Raw genomic sequence first — 15,018 nt, 5'->3', positions numbered from 1 at the left:
ACACAAACAACACAGAGTTACACATGGGATAAACAAACGTACAGTCAATAACACAACAGAAAAGTCTATATACAGTGTGTGCAAATGTAGTAAGATTAGGGAGGTAAGGCAATAAATAGGCCATAGTAGCGAAATAATTACAATTTAGCAATTAAACACTAGAGTGATAGATGTGCAGAATATGAACGTGCAAGCAGAGATACTGGGGTGCAAATGAGCAAAAAAATGAATAACAATATGGGGATGAGTTAGTTGGGTGGGCTATTTACAGATGGGCTGTGTACAGGTGCAATGATCGGTAAGCTGCTCTGACAGCTGATGCTTAAAGTTAGTGAGGGAGATATGAGTCTCCAGCTTCAGTGATTTTTGCAATTCGTTCCAGTCATTGGCAGCAGAGAACTGTAAAGAAAGGCGGCCAAAGGGGGAGTTGGCTTTGGGGATGACCAGTGAAATATACCTGCTGGAGCGCGTGCTATGGGTGGGTGCTGCTATGGTGACCAGTGAGCTGAGATAAGGCAGGGCTTTACCTAGAAAAGATTTATAGATGACCTGGAGCCAGTGGGTTTGGCGACGAATATGAAGCGAGGGCCAGCCAACGAGAGCATACAGGTCGCAGTGGTGGGTAGTATATGTGGCTTTGTGGACAAAACAGATGGCACTGTGATAGACTACATCCAATTTGCTGAGTAGAGTATTGGAGGCTATTTTGTAAATGACATCGCCGAAGTTGAGGATCGGTGGGATAGTCAGTTTTACGAGGGTATGTTTGGCAGCATGAGTGAAGGATGCTTTGTTGCGAAATAGGAAGCCAATTCTAGATTTAATTTTAGATTGGAGATGCTTAATGTGAGTCTGGAAGGAGAGTTTACAGTGTAACCAGACACCTAGGTATTTGTAGTTGTCCACATATTCTAAGTCAGAACCGTCCAGAGTAGTGATGCTAGACGGGCGGGCGGGTGCGGGCAGCGATCGGTTGAAGAGCATGCATTTAGTTTTACTTGCATTTAAGAACAGTTGGAGGCCACAGAAGGAGTGTTGTATGGCATTGAAGCTCGTCTGGAGGTTTGTTAACACAGTGTCCAAAGAAGGGCCAGAAGTATACAGAATGGTGTCGTCTGCGTAGAGGTGGATCAGAGAATCACCAGCAGCAAGAGCGACATCATTGACGTAAACAGAGAAAAGAGTCGGCCCGAGAATTGAACCCTGTATGCATTTAGTTTTACTTGCATTTAAGAGCAGTTGGAGGCCACAGAAGGAGCGGAGACTTCCAGAGGTCCGGACAACAGGCCCTCCGATTTGACACACTGAATTCTATCTGAGTGTACAAGGCTGTTGGTGAACCAGGCGAGGCAGTCATTTGAGAAACCAAGGCTGTTGAGTCTGCCGATAAGAATGTGGTGATTTGAGTTGAAAGCCTTGGCCAGGTCGATGAAGACAGCTGCACAGTATTGTCTTCTATCGATGGCGGTTATGATATCATTTAGGACCTTGAGCGTGGCTGAGGTGCACCCATGACCAGCTCGGAAATCAGATTGCATAGCGGAGAAGGTACGGTGGGATTCGAAATGGTCGGTGATCTGTTTGTTAACTTGGCTTTCGAAGACTTTAGAAAGACAGGGTAGGATAGATATAGGTCTGTAACAGTTTGGGTCTAGAGTGTCTCCCCCTTTGAAGAGGGGGATTACCGCAGCAGCTTTCCAATCTTTAGGGATCTCAGACAATTCGAAAGAGAGGCTGAACAGGCTAGTAATAGGGGTTGCAACAATTGCGGCAGATAATTTTAGAAAGAGAGGGTCCAGATTGTCTAGCCCAGCTGATTTGTAGGGGTCCAGATTTTGCATCTCTTTCAGAACATCAGCTATCTGGATTTTGGTGAAGGAGAAATGGGGGAGGCTTGGGCAAGTTGCTGTGGGGGGTGCAGAGCTGTTGACTGGGGTATGGGTAGCCAGGTGGAAAGCGTGGCCAGCCGTAGAAAAATGCTTATTGAAATTCTCGATTATTGTAGATTTATTGGTGGTGACAGTGTTTCCTAGCCTCAGTGCAGTGGGCAGCTGGGAGGAGGTGCTCTTATTCTCCATGGACTTTAAAGTGTCCCAGAACTTTTTGGACTTTGTGCTACAGGATGCAAATTTCTGTTTGAAAAAGCTAGCCTTTGCTTACCTAACTGCCTTTCCTAACTGCCTGTGTATATTGGTTCCTAACTTACCTGAAATATCTAACAAGTAATATCTAACAATTACACAATATATACCCAATACACACAAATCTAAGTAGGAATGAATTAGAAAACAGTATATACATACGAGATGAGTTATGTATGATATGTAAACATTATTAAGTGAATGAGATACCGTAGAATAGTATAGAAAACAGTATATACATACGTGCTCAGTAATGTATGATATGTAAACATTATTAAGTGAATGAGATACAGTAGAATAGTATAGAAAACAGTATATACATACGAGATGAGTAATGCCAGATTTGCTACTAGAATGCTACTGGACAGACAAGATGGAAGTCAGACAAGCAACCAAAACACAGACTTAATGATAGTAATTTCCTTCTAATTTCATGGGTATTGTGGTGACATATCCCATCCCTGTTTCTCGGAATGCCTCTTTTTTTCTATCTCCATGTCTTTCTGGAGCCATAACCACCAAAAGGGCTAATCTCTTAAAAACAATCCTTTCTTTTGTGGGCAGGTTTTTTCGGTGGATATGGACGGTTCCAATATGCAGGTGGTTTTAAATGTATCAGTTGACTACCCTGAGAACCTGGCCGTGGACTGGGTGAACAATAAACTGTATATGGTGGAGTCAAGCGTCAACCGGATTGACATGGTGGATTTTGACGGGAATAACCGGGTGACGCTGATCGCAGAGAATCTGGGAAACCCCAGAGGGCTGGCCGTGGACCCAACTGTGGGGTGAGTAGAGGGGACCTCCCCATCCTCCATCCCTCCATCCCTCTATCTCGCCATCTCTCTCTCATGCTGCACTGGTAGGAAGTAATAAGGGTGAGAGATTAGAAGATTGTCCTGGGGGATTAGTGAGCAGTATTAAAAGTGATGAGCCTCATTGTAATCCAATAGTACTGTTTGAGAGGGGAGACTGAGCCAAGTGGCTCCAGGTAAATTAGGAAGTGATACTAAATGTAGACACTTGTTCTACCTCGGTGGGATTTAGGGCTGGCCCACCTGTAGACCCAGAGACAAAGACAGTAGAGGATGTACAGTATGTGTTTCAGACTCAATTAAAAAAGGAAAAGGAAATCTGCTTATGTCTCACCTTCTGGTAGCCCTTTCCTGCAGTCAAATGACCTAGTGGCCTCGTGTGGAATGTTAGTAATATTTTTCGTAATTTCATAATTAATAAACATAATTTTTTTTAAAGCTGCCGAAAATCCTGTGTTTCTATGTCCAGCAGTTTTGTTATATTTCACTTTTCTGTGATATACAGTTGAAGTCGGAAGTTTACATACACTTTAGCCAAATACATTTAAACTCAGTTTTTCACAATTCCTGACATTTAATCCGAGTAAAAAGTCCCTGTTTTAGGTCAGTTAGGATCACCACTTTATTTTAAGAATGCGAAATGTCAGAATAATAGTAGAGAGAATGATTTATTTCAGCTTTTATTTCTTTCATCACATTCCCGGTGGGTCAGAAGTTTACATACACTCAATTAGTATTTGGTAGCATTGTCTTTAAATTGTTTAACTTGGGTTAAAAGTTTCGGGTAGCCTTCCACAAGCTTCCCACAATAAATTGGTTGAATTTTGGCCCATTCCTCCTGACAGAGCTGGTGTAACTGAGTCAGGTTTGTAGGCTTCCTTGCTCGCACATGCTTTTTCAGTTCTGCCCACAAATTTTCTGTGGGATTGAGGTCAGGCTTTGTGATGACCACTTCAATACCTTGACTTTGTTGTCCTTAAGCCATTTTGCCACAACTTTGGAAGTATGCTTGGGGTCATTGTCCATTTGGAAGACCCATTTGTGACCAAGCTTTAATTTCCTGACTGATGTCTTGAGATGTTGCTTCAATATATCCACATCATTTTCTTTCCTCATGATGACATCTATTTTGTGAAGTGCACCAGTCCCTCCTGCAGCAAAGCACCCCCATAACATGATGCTGTCACCCCAGTGCTTAGCGGTTGGGATGGTGTTCTTCGGCTTGCAAGCCTACCCTTTGTCCCCATGTGCAGTTGCAAACCGTAGTCTGGCTTTTTTATGGTGGTTTTGGAGCAGTGGCTTCTTCCTTGCTGAGCAGCCTTTCAGGTTATGTCGATATAGGACTCGTTTTACTGTGGATATAGATACTTTTGTACCTGTTTCCTCCAGCATCTTCACAAGGTCCTTTGCTGTTGTTCTGGGATTGATTTGCACTTTTCGCACCAAAGTACGTTCATCTCTAGGAGACAGAACGCGTCTCCTACCTGAGCGGTATGACGGCTGCGTGGTCCCATGGTGTTTATACTTGCGTACTATTGTTTGTACAGATGAACGTGGTACCTTAAGGAGTTTGGAAATTGCTCCCAAGGATGAACCAGACTTGTGGAGGTCTTCATTTTTTTCTGAAGTCTTGGATGATTTCTTTTGATTATCCCATGATGTCAAGCAAAGAGGCACTGAGTTTGAAGGTAGGCCTTGAAATACATCCACAGGTACACCTCCAATTGACTGAAATGATGTCAATTAGCCTATCAGAAGCTTTTGAAGCCATGACATCATTTTCTGGAATTTTCCAAGCTGTTTAAAAGCACAGTCAACTTAGTGTATGTACACTTCTGACCCACTGGAATTGTGATACAGTGAGATAATCTGTCTGTAAACAATTGTTGGAAAAATTACTTGTGTCATGCACAAAGTAGATGTCCTAACCGACTTGCCAAAACTATAGTTTGTTAACAAGAAATGTGTGGATTGGTTGAAAAACGAGTTTTGTAAACTTTTGCAAAGTGTATGTAAACTTCCGACTTCAACTGTACATGAAGTGTAATATTGAGATGCAAACTCAAAATGTAATACATTTCAACACTATATCTGCCATGCTACAGGTGTCTTCTTTTTTAAGCCCATAACCATGTGTGTGAGGTGTATACTTTTGTTTCAAAGTAGATTTGTTTAAGACTACCAGGTCAATTTATAGCTAGAGGGATGAATAACTTCGCTGCTTGAAATCCAGTTTACCAATGTTCTATATTGCATCCAGTACACAGCAACCTACTGTACTGGTAACCTGTACCTAACTAAACAAAAATACATTTCTTCACAGGTTCCTGTTCTTCTCAGACTGGGACTCTGTGAATGGAGAGCCAGGTTTGGAGCGGGCATACATGGATGGTACCAATCGCTATGGGATCATCAGGACTAAATTGGGCTGGCCAGCAGGGATCACACTGGATATTGATGCCAAGCGGGTCTACTGGGTTGATAGCCGCTATGACTATATTGAAACCACCACATATGATGGGCTTCATAGGTAAGCATACCAGATATTTTCCCTACGAAAGAGCTCAAATGAGATGTTGTTTGGCCAAATGTCTGAAGACAATATGTAAGAACGGAAAACATTGCAGATCTCTATCAAAATGGGATGGATATAGCCTTGTTTTATAATCCCCCTTTCAGGAAAACAGTGGTTCATGGAGGTGCTGTGATTCCTCACCCCTTTGGCATCAGTATGTTTGAGCACATTGTGTATTTCACTGACTGGACCAAGATGGCCGTGATGAAAGCCAACAAGTTCAGTGACACTAACCCTCAGGTGGTCTACACTACATCTCAGACCCCACATGGAGTGCAAGTGGTACACCAACTAAGACAACCGTATGGTAAGCATGTCACTACTACAAATACTCCACTGATCTGTCCCACCTCTGTATGTTCTGTCAGTGACTGAGCGTGTGCGTGTTGTGTTTACAGTGTCAAACCCTTGCGGGGCAAACAGGGGCGGCTGTGAGCAGATCTGTATTCTAAGCCACAGGTCAGACAACCAAGGGCTGGGCTACCGCTGCAGGTGTTGCATGGGCTACGACCTGCATGCTGATGGCAAGAGATGTGTTGGTAAGACCAACACACAAACCGCGTTTAGCTTTTTCCCTATTTACGTTGGACTTTGTCTTGACACTTTACTGTCCTGTGTCCTTTATATGTGCTCTTTATACTGTGAGTGCCAATGTGGTGTGACATAGGATGTGTTATCTGGAGGTTTATGGTGGATGTCTTCTTCTCTCTCTCTCCAGCGGTGCGGCAGTTCCTGCTCTTCTCCAGCCAGCTCGCTGTCCGAGGCATCCCCTTCAACCTGTCCTCTCAGGAGGATGTTATCCTCCCTGTCACTGGAACACCCTCGTATTTCGTTGGGGTGGACTTCAGCGCAGAAGACAATGCCATCTTCTTCTCAGACACGGCTAAAGACATCATCTACAAACAGAAAGTGGACGGCACCGGTGAGAGCATCCTAAATTTTATTTGGTTGGATTGATGACTCGATACTGTATGTAGAATTAAATGAAATTGAAAATTTATGTTAAATATTGTTTTATTGCTGAGTTTGTAGTTCATAATCACTGAGTGTTTTTTTTCTCCATTTATTATAATGTGAAGAAATACTTTTCATTTACTATCATGGATATATTTGTTTATATTTATTTTTTTAACCATATTTACAACCCTACATAATATCCTTTCAAGCACAGAGCTCAAGCATGTGATCCAGCCGAGCTTATACCACGTCAGTTAGAGGAGTGCCTTTTGGAGCCGGGCAGTGCAATGGGGGAGGGAGGGAAGGAAGGAGGGAGGTAGAGAGGGAGGTAGGGAGTGGACAGGAGCATGGACAGCAGTGAAATTATCACGTAACAGCTCAAAATCAGGCTCCAGAATGTAATTAAACAAACACTGGGCACATAATTACAAAAAGTTGTAGAAGCTTCAATATTTGAAGAGATTATTTCCAAAACGTTATAACCACCAATTTTTCACATTTGTGTTTATTCATCAGAAATGATTGCTTATGGGTACCTTCATGTGTGTGTAAAATATTAGTTCTCAGATTTTTAATTAATAGATTTGAGATTTTTTGCTAAACACTATATATCCATTGTTTAGCTGGAATGGAAAGTTTGTATCCTGTACATTTGGCTGTGCTATGTGTTTGTCTCTCCTAGCCGTCTTAAGACGAATGCACTTAAGTCGCTCTGGATAAGAACATCTACATGACTAAAATGTCAATTGTAAAAGTTTTACATACAGATCTCATATTACTGTATTGAAAAATATTGTATCATTTGTATATTTCTTTATTAAAAATATAGTTTTCGTTACATTTGACTGTGTTAAACCTAGCAGTACTAATTATTTCGCTGAGAGAGGCGGATATATAGCATTTAGCAAAAAAACATGATTATTTGTCTCTCTGAAATGAAACCATCAATTGATAGATTTTAAACAAATACATGTCTGTCATTGAACAACACCATGCCATGATTAGATAGTGTAAGAATACCCCAATCTCTTTCATAATTTCTTTAAACAATAAAAGCTAATTCACCAACATTTCTGAAAATGTATTTCTAGCATTTTGGAATTAAACTTAATTTATCTTCCAACTTACGACTCGATAGCCCTGTAAAATAAGTTACCTATGTGATAAATCCATGAAGAAAGAATTTCCAGGATAAAATGAAACCACAAACTGCTCTGAGCAGTGGTGTTGTTCTTGCAACATAGGGTTGACCAGCCCTAGTTTTCTCTGTCAGGTCTACGTAGGGCAAATGCAAGCTGACAGTCTATTTACTTAAATGTGTTCCTCTTTCATCTCTGTATTAAATGGCGGTGTCGCTGCTTTGATCTGCACAGGCAGAGAGGTGCTAGCTGCCAATAGAGTGGACGGCGTGGAGGACTTGGCTTACGACTGGATTTCAAAGAACCTCTACTGGACAGACCCGCGCTACAGGAGTATTTCAGTCATGAAGCTGGCCGATCAGTCCAGGAGAGCCATCATACGCAACCTGAACAGCCCCAGGTCCATCGTGGTGCACCCTGTGATTGGGTAAATACAGCTGGGCTGGGATTAAGGAGGAGGGGTCAGGGAGAGAGGTTTGGTGCCACTTCCAGCCTGACTGTGGCAACAAAAATGAGAGAGGGAGGGATATATAGCAGATATGATAGGGTTCTACCTTGTTGCTGCATGAAGAATGTTGACTTTACCGAGTAATGCATGCTTTTTACAGAATAATATCCTAATTTAAATGTTTGATTCTATTCAATTCATTTATATAAATGATAATCAGATTATATTTACTTTAGGTTAATTTAAAGCACCATAGGAAGTCAAAAGGAAACAAAGATAGTGTGAGGAATCAGTCAAGTAACCGAAATGTTCCTGGGCAAGCACAACTTAGTGAGGGCATTAGCCAGAACCAGCAGGTCTCAGAGGCCCATGTTTTCATCCTGGATCCCTGCCTATTAAGAACATGAAAAAGCATTAGCAAACTGAGCACTTATGTCTAGTCACACCTAGCATAATGCGAGAGGTACCGGCTCATTCATAGATTGTTCACACTTTAAACCCCAAACCTGATAAAAGGAGTCTTTATTTAGTGCTCGTGGGACATTTCCAATAGCTACAAAATCATAAGGCCTCTGGGTCCAATAGCCTAGATTAGTGATGCATGAAGGCCGGTATTGTAGTGGACACTAAGAACGTAGCTTAACCTCCCTGGGCAAGGTGGGACGTTTGCGTCCCACCTAGTCAACAGCCAGTGGAATCCTGTGGCGCGAAATACAAATACCTCATAAATGCTATAACTTCAATTTCTCAAACATATGACTATTTTACACCATTTTAAAGACAAGACTCTCGTTAATCTAACCACACTGTCCGATTTCAAAAAGGCTTTACAGCGAAAGCAAAACATTAGATTATGTCAGGAGAGTACACTGCCAAAAATAATCACAGGTTAAACGGAAAACCCTGTGGCGCTCTCAAATGTCTATATTTCTCAGTTCATAGAAGATATTGAAGTGGGCCTAAAGCCAGAGTCTACTTCGGTTGAGGTGAAACAGACACTATAATATTTTCCCATATTAGTGTGAGGGTTGGTTAATGTGTATGTTTTATTTGACAGGTACATTTTCTGGACCGACTGGTATCGTCCAGCGAAGATTATGAGGGCCTGGTGTGATGGGTCACATGCCCTGTCGATTGTTAACACTACACTTGGCTGGCCCAACGGCCTGGCTATCGACTGGAGGTGAGCCAAAGGTCTCAGAGGAATGGCCTCAAAATACGACATTCTTCCTCTCCCAGTAAAACTCGGTCAAGAAAACAGATAGCAATTTAATGAATAACAAATTAGATCCTTATGATTGACTTTGTCACTACATTGCAACATTGTGCCACCATGTGTGATAAGTTGACATCATGTTTTTGTTCACCCATCTAAGATCCCATTAAGCGTCTTATCAGAATGATCTTCACTAATCCTCCTCCTGACAGTATGTCTGTGCAACAGTGTTTAATAATGTCTGTCTCCCCCCCAGCTCCATGCGCCTCTACTGGGTGGATGCCTTCTTTGATAAGATCGAACACAGCACCTTTGATGGACGGAACAGGCTGTCTCTGGAGCGCATCACTCAGATCTCACATCCTTTTGGTCTCACCATCTTTGGAGGTGACTAAATCTTCAAATTTTCTCATGAATTCAATTTGCGTAGGGAACGGTATGCATCACTATTCCATCAATTGTAGGTAAAGCCACCTTGTTATTGTATAAACGCTTTCATCGTTAAAATGTCATTGCTACTTGTCGAACACGCTCGATTAATGATCATTAGAATTGGCGATTACCGTGTCATCTCAAACATTAGTTCACTGGTGATGAGAGACAGAATAGCTAATGTCATAGGTCGTGCTCTGATATTCTCAACGCTGGGTCTCACTTTCATGAGCGTTCCTGCTCGGCCCATCCAGGTTATGCATATTTCACTGACTGGCGCCTGGGTGGGATCGTGCGCGTGCGCAAGACTGACGGGGGAGAGATGGTCATCATCAGGAGGGGAATCAGCCACATCATGCACGTCAAATCTTTCAACTCCAACTCCCAGACCGGTGAGCACCTCTTTCATTGCTTTCCCTGCTGCAGTGTTTATGTGATGGAGGATAGCTATGTGGCCATCGCTGTACTCATTAATGATATCCTTTGCTACCCCTCTCAGGTTCCAACTTCTGCAATAGGAATACTAACCCTAATGGAGACTGCAGCCATTTCTGCTTCCCGGCGCCGGACTCCCAGAGGGTGTGTGGCTGTCCGTATGGCTTGAAGCTGGCGCCCAACCAGCAGACGTGTGTAGAGGACCCTTCCAACGAGCCCCCCACGCTGCAGTGCGGTGCCAACTCCTTCTCCTGCACCAATGGGAAATGTGTCCCTCAGAACTACAGATGCGATGGCGTTGACGATTGCCATGACAACAGTGATGAGGCCAACTGTGGAAGAGCTCATAGTAATGCATTATGTTCTGTTTCAATGGCGTATACTAACTGTTAGTATGTCACTCGAGGCACTTTATTGGGGCAATAGTAATCATGTTTAATATACTTATACTTAGATGTAAGTATACTTTAAATGGCTTGTTACAGTGTTAGCAAGAAGCAAAACATTTATGTTTCATTAATCCTTCCTGTTCTCTCTCAGACACCACCTGCTCACCCAGGGCGTTCACCTGTGCCAACCAGCAATGTGTGCCCAGTGGTTGGCACTGCGACGGGCACAACGACTGCTTCGACGGCAGTGACGAGCGGGACTGCCCCACCCAGAACCCTGGCACCTGCCCGGCCAACCAGTTCACCTGTGCCAACCACCGCTGCGTCCCACACACCTGGGTGTGTGACACAGACAACGACTGTGGGGACAGCTCCGACGAGGCCAACTGCAGTGAGTCTCCTAGTCTAAGGATCACTTTTATTTCCACACATTTACTGTAGGAGTAATTCCTCTGTTGTTGAGTGCCTTTTTGGGATCTAACTGTTAGCTCCATTGGTCTCTCTGTGTTGGCAGACCTCAGTGGTACATGCCACCCGGAACAGTTCCAGTGCCCAGACCACCGCTGTATAGGCCCCAGCTATGTGTGTGACGGTGACAGAGACTGTATGGATGGGGCTGATGAACAGGGCTGCAGTGAGTGTCTCTGTATACCTCTCAACACTGTACTGTATTTAGGAACTAACACAGCTAGAAAGCACCAACATCAAGTGGCACATAATTTCAAGTCAATTGAATCAACCCACGCATTTGATATTGCTTCTTATGCCATTGATCTCATTCCATGTGTATTATACAGTACTCACAATGACTTTGCATGTTCTGAACTGCATCCTCCATCCACACTGTTTGCAATATCTCAGCCTCACACTATGCTGTTGTTTTTTCAGTTTACAACTGCACTCTCTATGAGTTTAAGTGTTCCAATGGACATCAGTGTATCAACTCCTACTACCGCTGTGATGGGGTCTTTGACTGTAGTGATCGCTCAGATGAGTCTGGCTGTCGTAAGTATTCAACCTCTTTGTTTTGAGTCTCAAGAAAATACACTGAACAAAAATATAAACGCACCATGGAAAGGGTTGGTCCCATGTTTCATGAGCTGAAATAAAAGATCCCTGACATATTCCATACGCACAAAAAGCTTATTTCTCTCCAATTTTTGTGCACAAATTTGTTTACATCCCCATTGGCGAGAATTTCTCCTGCCAAGACAATCTATCCACCTGACAGGTGTGCCATATCAATAAGCTGATTAAACAGCATGAACATTACACAGGTGCACCTTGTGCTGGAGACAATAAAAGGCCACTCTAAAAGGTGCAGTTTTGTCATACAGTACAATGCCACAAATGTCTCAAGTTTTGCGTGTGCAATTGGCATGCTGACTGCAGGAATGTCCACCAGAACTGTTGTCAGAGAATTTAATGTTAATTTATCTACCATAAGCCACCTCCAACGTCATTTTAGAGAATTTGGCAGTACGTCCAACCGGCCTCACAACTGCAGACCACGTGTAACCACGCCAGCCCAGGACTTCCGCATCCGGCTTCTTTACCTGCGGGATCGTCTGAGACCAGCCACCCGGAAGCTGATGAAACTGAGGAGTATTTCTGTCTGTAATAAAGCCCTTTTGTGGGGAAAAACTCATTTTGATTGGCTAAGCCTGGCTTCCCATTGGGTGTGCCTGGCTCCCAAGTGGGTGGGCAAATGCCCTCCCAGGCTCACCCATGGCTGCACCCCTTCCCAGATTAGGGCCTAATGAATTTATTTCAGTTGACTGATTTCCTTATACGAACTGTAACTGTATTGTTGAAATTGTTGCATGTTGCATTTATATTTTTGTTCAGTATAGGATGACCAGTTTATGTATTTCCTTTCTTGCCTTTCTCACTGCTTTCAGACGATCGCGAGCCCTTAACAGGTAGAAACAACCTCAATCATTGGTAAAACCTCACGCGTGTACCTGTCATTCATCCCAAACCTGCCAACACTAACCCTCTGAATATGGGTAGAATGTTTCAAAAACTAAATTAGTCGTTACAAATGTTTCAGAAATGGTGTGTTTTAATACAGAGTACAGATTCGTTGTCTGTCGTAAATATACAACCTCATTGTTTTGAGTCACAATAAAATGCAATGATCAGTTGCTGTGCGGAGTTGATCGACCAACTGGTCTTGGAGCACAGCAGTTTGACCATTACTCTTAATGAGGTGACGTCATCACAGAGGTTCTGCTGTGGCTTCTGCTGTGGCTACACTGTCTGACCGTGCCTTCTCCTGCTGTGGCTGCACTGTCTGCCCGTGCCTTCTCCTGCTGTGGCTACACTGTCTGACCGTGCCTTCTCCTGCTGTGCCCAGCCACCAGACCCCCAGGGATGTGCCACCATGAGAGTGAGTTCCAGTGCCAGTCGGACGGCAGCTGTATCCCCTCCACCTGGGAGTGTGACGGTCACCCGGACTGTGAGGACGGCTCAGACGAGCACCACGTCTGTCCCCCCCGCACCTGCCCCACCACCATGTTCCGCTGTGACAACGGCAACTGTGTGCACCGCGGGTGGCTCTGCGACGGCGACAAAGACTGTAGGGACATGAGTGACGAGAGAGACTGCCCCACGCCACCTTTCCGCTGCCCCAGCTGGCAGTGGCAGTGCCCGGGCCACAGCGTGTGTGTCAACATCAGCAGGGTGTGTGACAACAATCCTGACTGTCCCAATGGTGCGGACGAGTCCCCGCTCTGCAGTAAGTCACCACCTCTGCTTCTCTGCCTTTCGGGCCAGCATTCTCATAGTGTGGTTACGAAAATCACTCTTTGTACATTTTCTTTTTGTAATTTTCTAGGTTCACTGGTCACTTGAAATCTAGACATATTTTTCACGGCATTCCTGGTCACAACCAATAGAGTATTTTAATGTTTGTGAGGAATTTTTGTTATGCTTGGAATCTTGTGTTCAAATCATGCATGTGTTGATCTGGTCTGTAATAACTTAAAAGTGATCTATGATTTTCCTTTCCTGCCGTCCTCACTGCTTTCAGACGAGCCCTTGCCAGGTAGGAACAACCTCAATCATTGGTTAAACCTCACCCGTGTAGCTTTGATTCATCCCAAACCTGCCATCCACACTAACCCTCTGAATATGGGTATAGTGTTGCAAAACACAATTGGAGGATAGAATTAAATGATTGTCTGTAGTTACAAATGTAGTAAATGTGTTTCAGAATGTAAAAATGGTATAATTTGATACAAAATAGAAAGCCTATAGATATTTTCTGGGGTGCTGTGTTGATGCTCTATTTGCAGCACTGTGATTCGTTGAGCAGCTAGCTATAGTAGATGCATTGCCTTCATACATTTGATTCATTTATCCACATTGCCTGTTACGTATGTCACCAAGGTGTTTCATTTTCTTACCGTCTGTTTTTAAGAATGACAGCTATTAACTCACTCCTCTTTTGACCCTCCTAGATCAGGAGAGCTGCACAGACAACAACGCTGGTTGCACCCACGGCTGCATCCAGGGTCCGTTTGGGGCCCAGTGCACATGTCCCCTGGGTTACCAGCTGAGTAATGACTGGAAGACGTGTGATGACCTGAATGAGTGTAACCCCCCTGGGCTGTGTAGTCAGCACTGCTTCAACGAGAGAGGCTCCTTCCGCTGTCACTGCTCAGATGGATACACTCTGGAGGCTGACCAACACACATGCAAGGTCTCAGGTGAGGAGCAAGACGGTTTGTTTGTGTGTGTGTGTGTGTGTGTGTGTGTGTGTGTGTGTGTGTGTGTGTGTGTGTGTGTGTGCGTGTGCGTGTGTGTGTGTGTGGTTAACCGTAGAGTATTTGAAGAGAATTTGCATCTGCCACACTATAATTTTAACTCTTATAAACTTTTACTCACTTACATTTGGATGCAAAGGCATTTTATTTCACCAATCCATTTGGTCCACAACATACTCAATTATGTTTCCTCTAAACATAATTGGCCTAATTTCAAAATATGAGACACATCTTCCGTCTGTGTATAAAGTCCAGTCTTCCAGATACAGTACATCTGATTGGCCCACACAGACATGATAAACCGTCCAGTGGCTGGACAGGAATGATCTAAATGGAGTCGGTGTTCGGTCTCAGACCACCGGGCGGACAGACTCACTCTTCTCCATTCTCTTCCCACTCTGCTCTGATTTCCCCAGATAAGACGAATAACATATATGCCACTCACTGACTCTCTCTTTAGGTAATTAGGACATAATCAGCAACAAAGGGCTTGTTTATGAGTAGTGCACCTGACATGAGCCCATCACAGATATCTTGCGAAAAAGCCCTGTAATTCAATTCGCCATTATTCTCAACAAAGCTGCATTGATCCCCTGCTGTGGATATCTGAGTAGCTCTGTCTATCGTGTTTTGAAGTTTGGGAAGTCCTCTGTAGAATGTTCTATAGCTGATGAGTAGTCTCATTTGAATTAGAAGGCACA

The 15,018-nt window shown here is 43.7% G+C and overlaps 1 protein-coding gene across 5 annotated transcripts in view; it reads left to right on the top strand.

Annotated features, from left to right (window-relative positions):
- Positions 1–15,018, top strand: part of LOC115160736 (low-density lipoprotein receptor-related protein 2) — a 62,381-nt gene that overhangs the window by 14,860 nt on the left and 32,503 nt on the right. For 3 of the 5 annotated variants that reach the window (XM_029711085.1, XM_029711083.1, XM_029711082.1), the window contains exons 10-25: positions 2,706–2,929; positions 5,280–5,486; positions 5,636–5,838; positions 5,930–6,070; positions 6,250–6,453; positions 7,862–8,054; positions 9,133–9,258; positions 9,548–9,678; positions 9,978–10,115; positions 10,223–10,507; positions 10,699–10,938; positions 11,062–11,181; positions 11,436–11,552; positions 12,907–13,287; positions 13,582–13,596; positions 14,012–14,260. In XM_029711085.1, coding sequence (XP_029566945.1) covers positions 2,706–2,929; positions 5,280–5,486; positions 5,636–5,838; positions 5,930–6,070; positions 6,250–6,453; positions 7,862–8,054; positions 9,133–9,258; positions 9,548–9,678; positions 9,978–10,115; positions 10,223–10,507; positions 10,699–10,938; positions 11,062–11,181; positions 11,436–11,552; positions 12,907–13,287; positions 13,582–13,596; positions 14,012–14,260 — 2,974 coding nt within the window. The remainder of the gene's footprint in view (positions 1–2,705; positions 2,930–5,279; positions 5,487–5,635; positions 5,839–5,929; positions 6,071–6,249; positions 6,454–7,861; positions 8,055–9,132; positions 9,259–9,547; positions 9,679–9,977; positions 10,116–10,222; positions 10,508–10,698; positions 10,939–11,061; positions 11,182–11,435; positions 11,553–12,906; positions 13,288–13,581; positions 13,597–14,011; positions 14,261–15,018) is intronic. The other 2 variants (XM_029711086.1, XM_029711084.1) reach the window with 1 other exon arrangement.

This window comes from Salmo trutta, chromosome 24, assembly GCF_901001165.1.
Source record: "Salmo trutta chromosome 24, fSalTru1.1, whole genome shotgun sequence".
Taxonomy (NCBI): domain Eukaryota; kingdom Metazoa; phylum Chordata; class Actinopteri; order Salmoniformes; family Salmonidae; genus Salmo; species Salmo trutta.
Note: the sequence above shows the minus strand (reverse complement) of the source record. Positions and strands in the feature narration are given on the sequence as shown.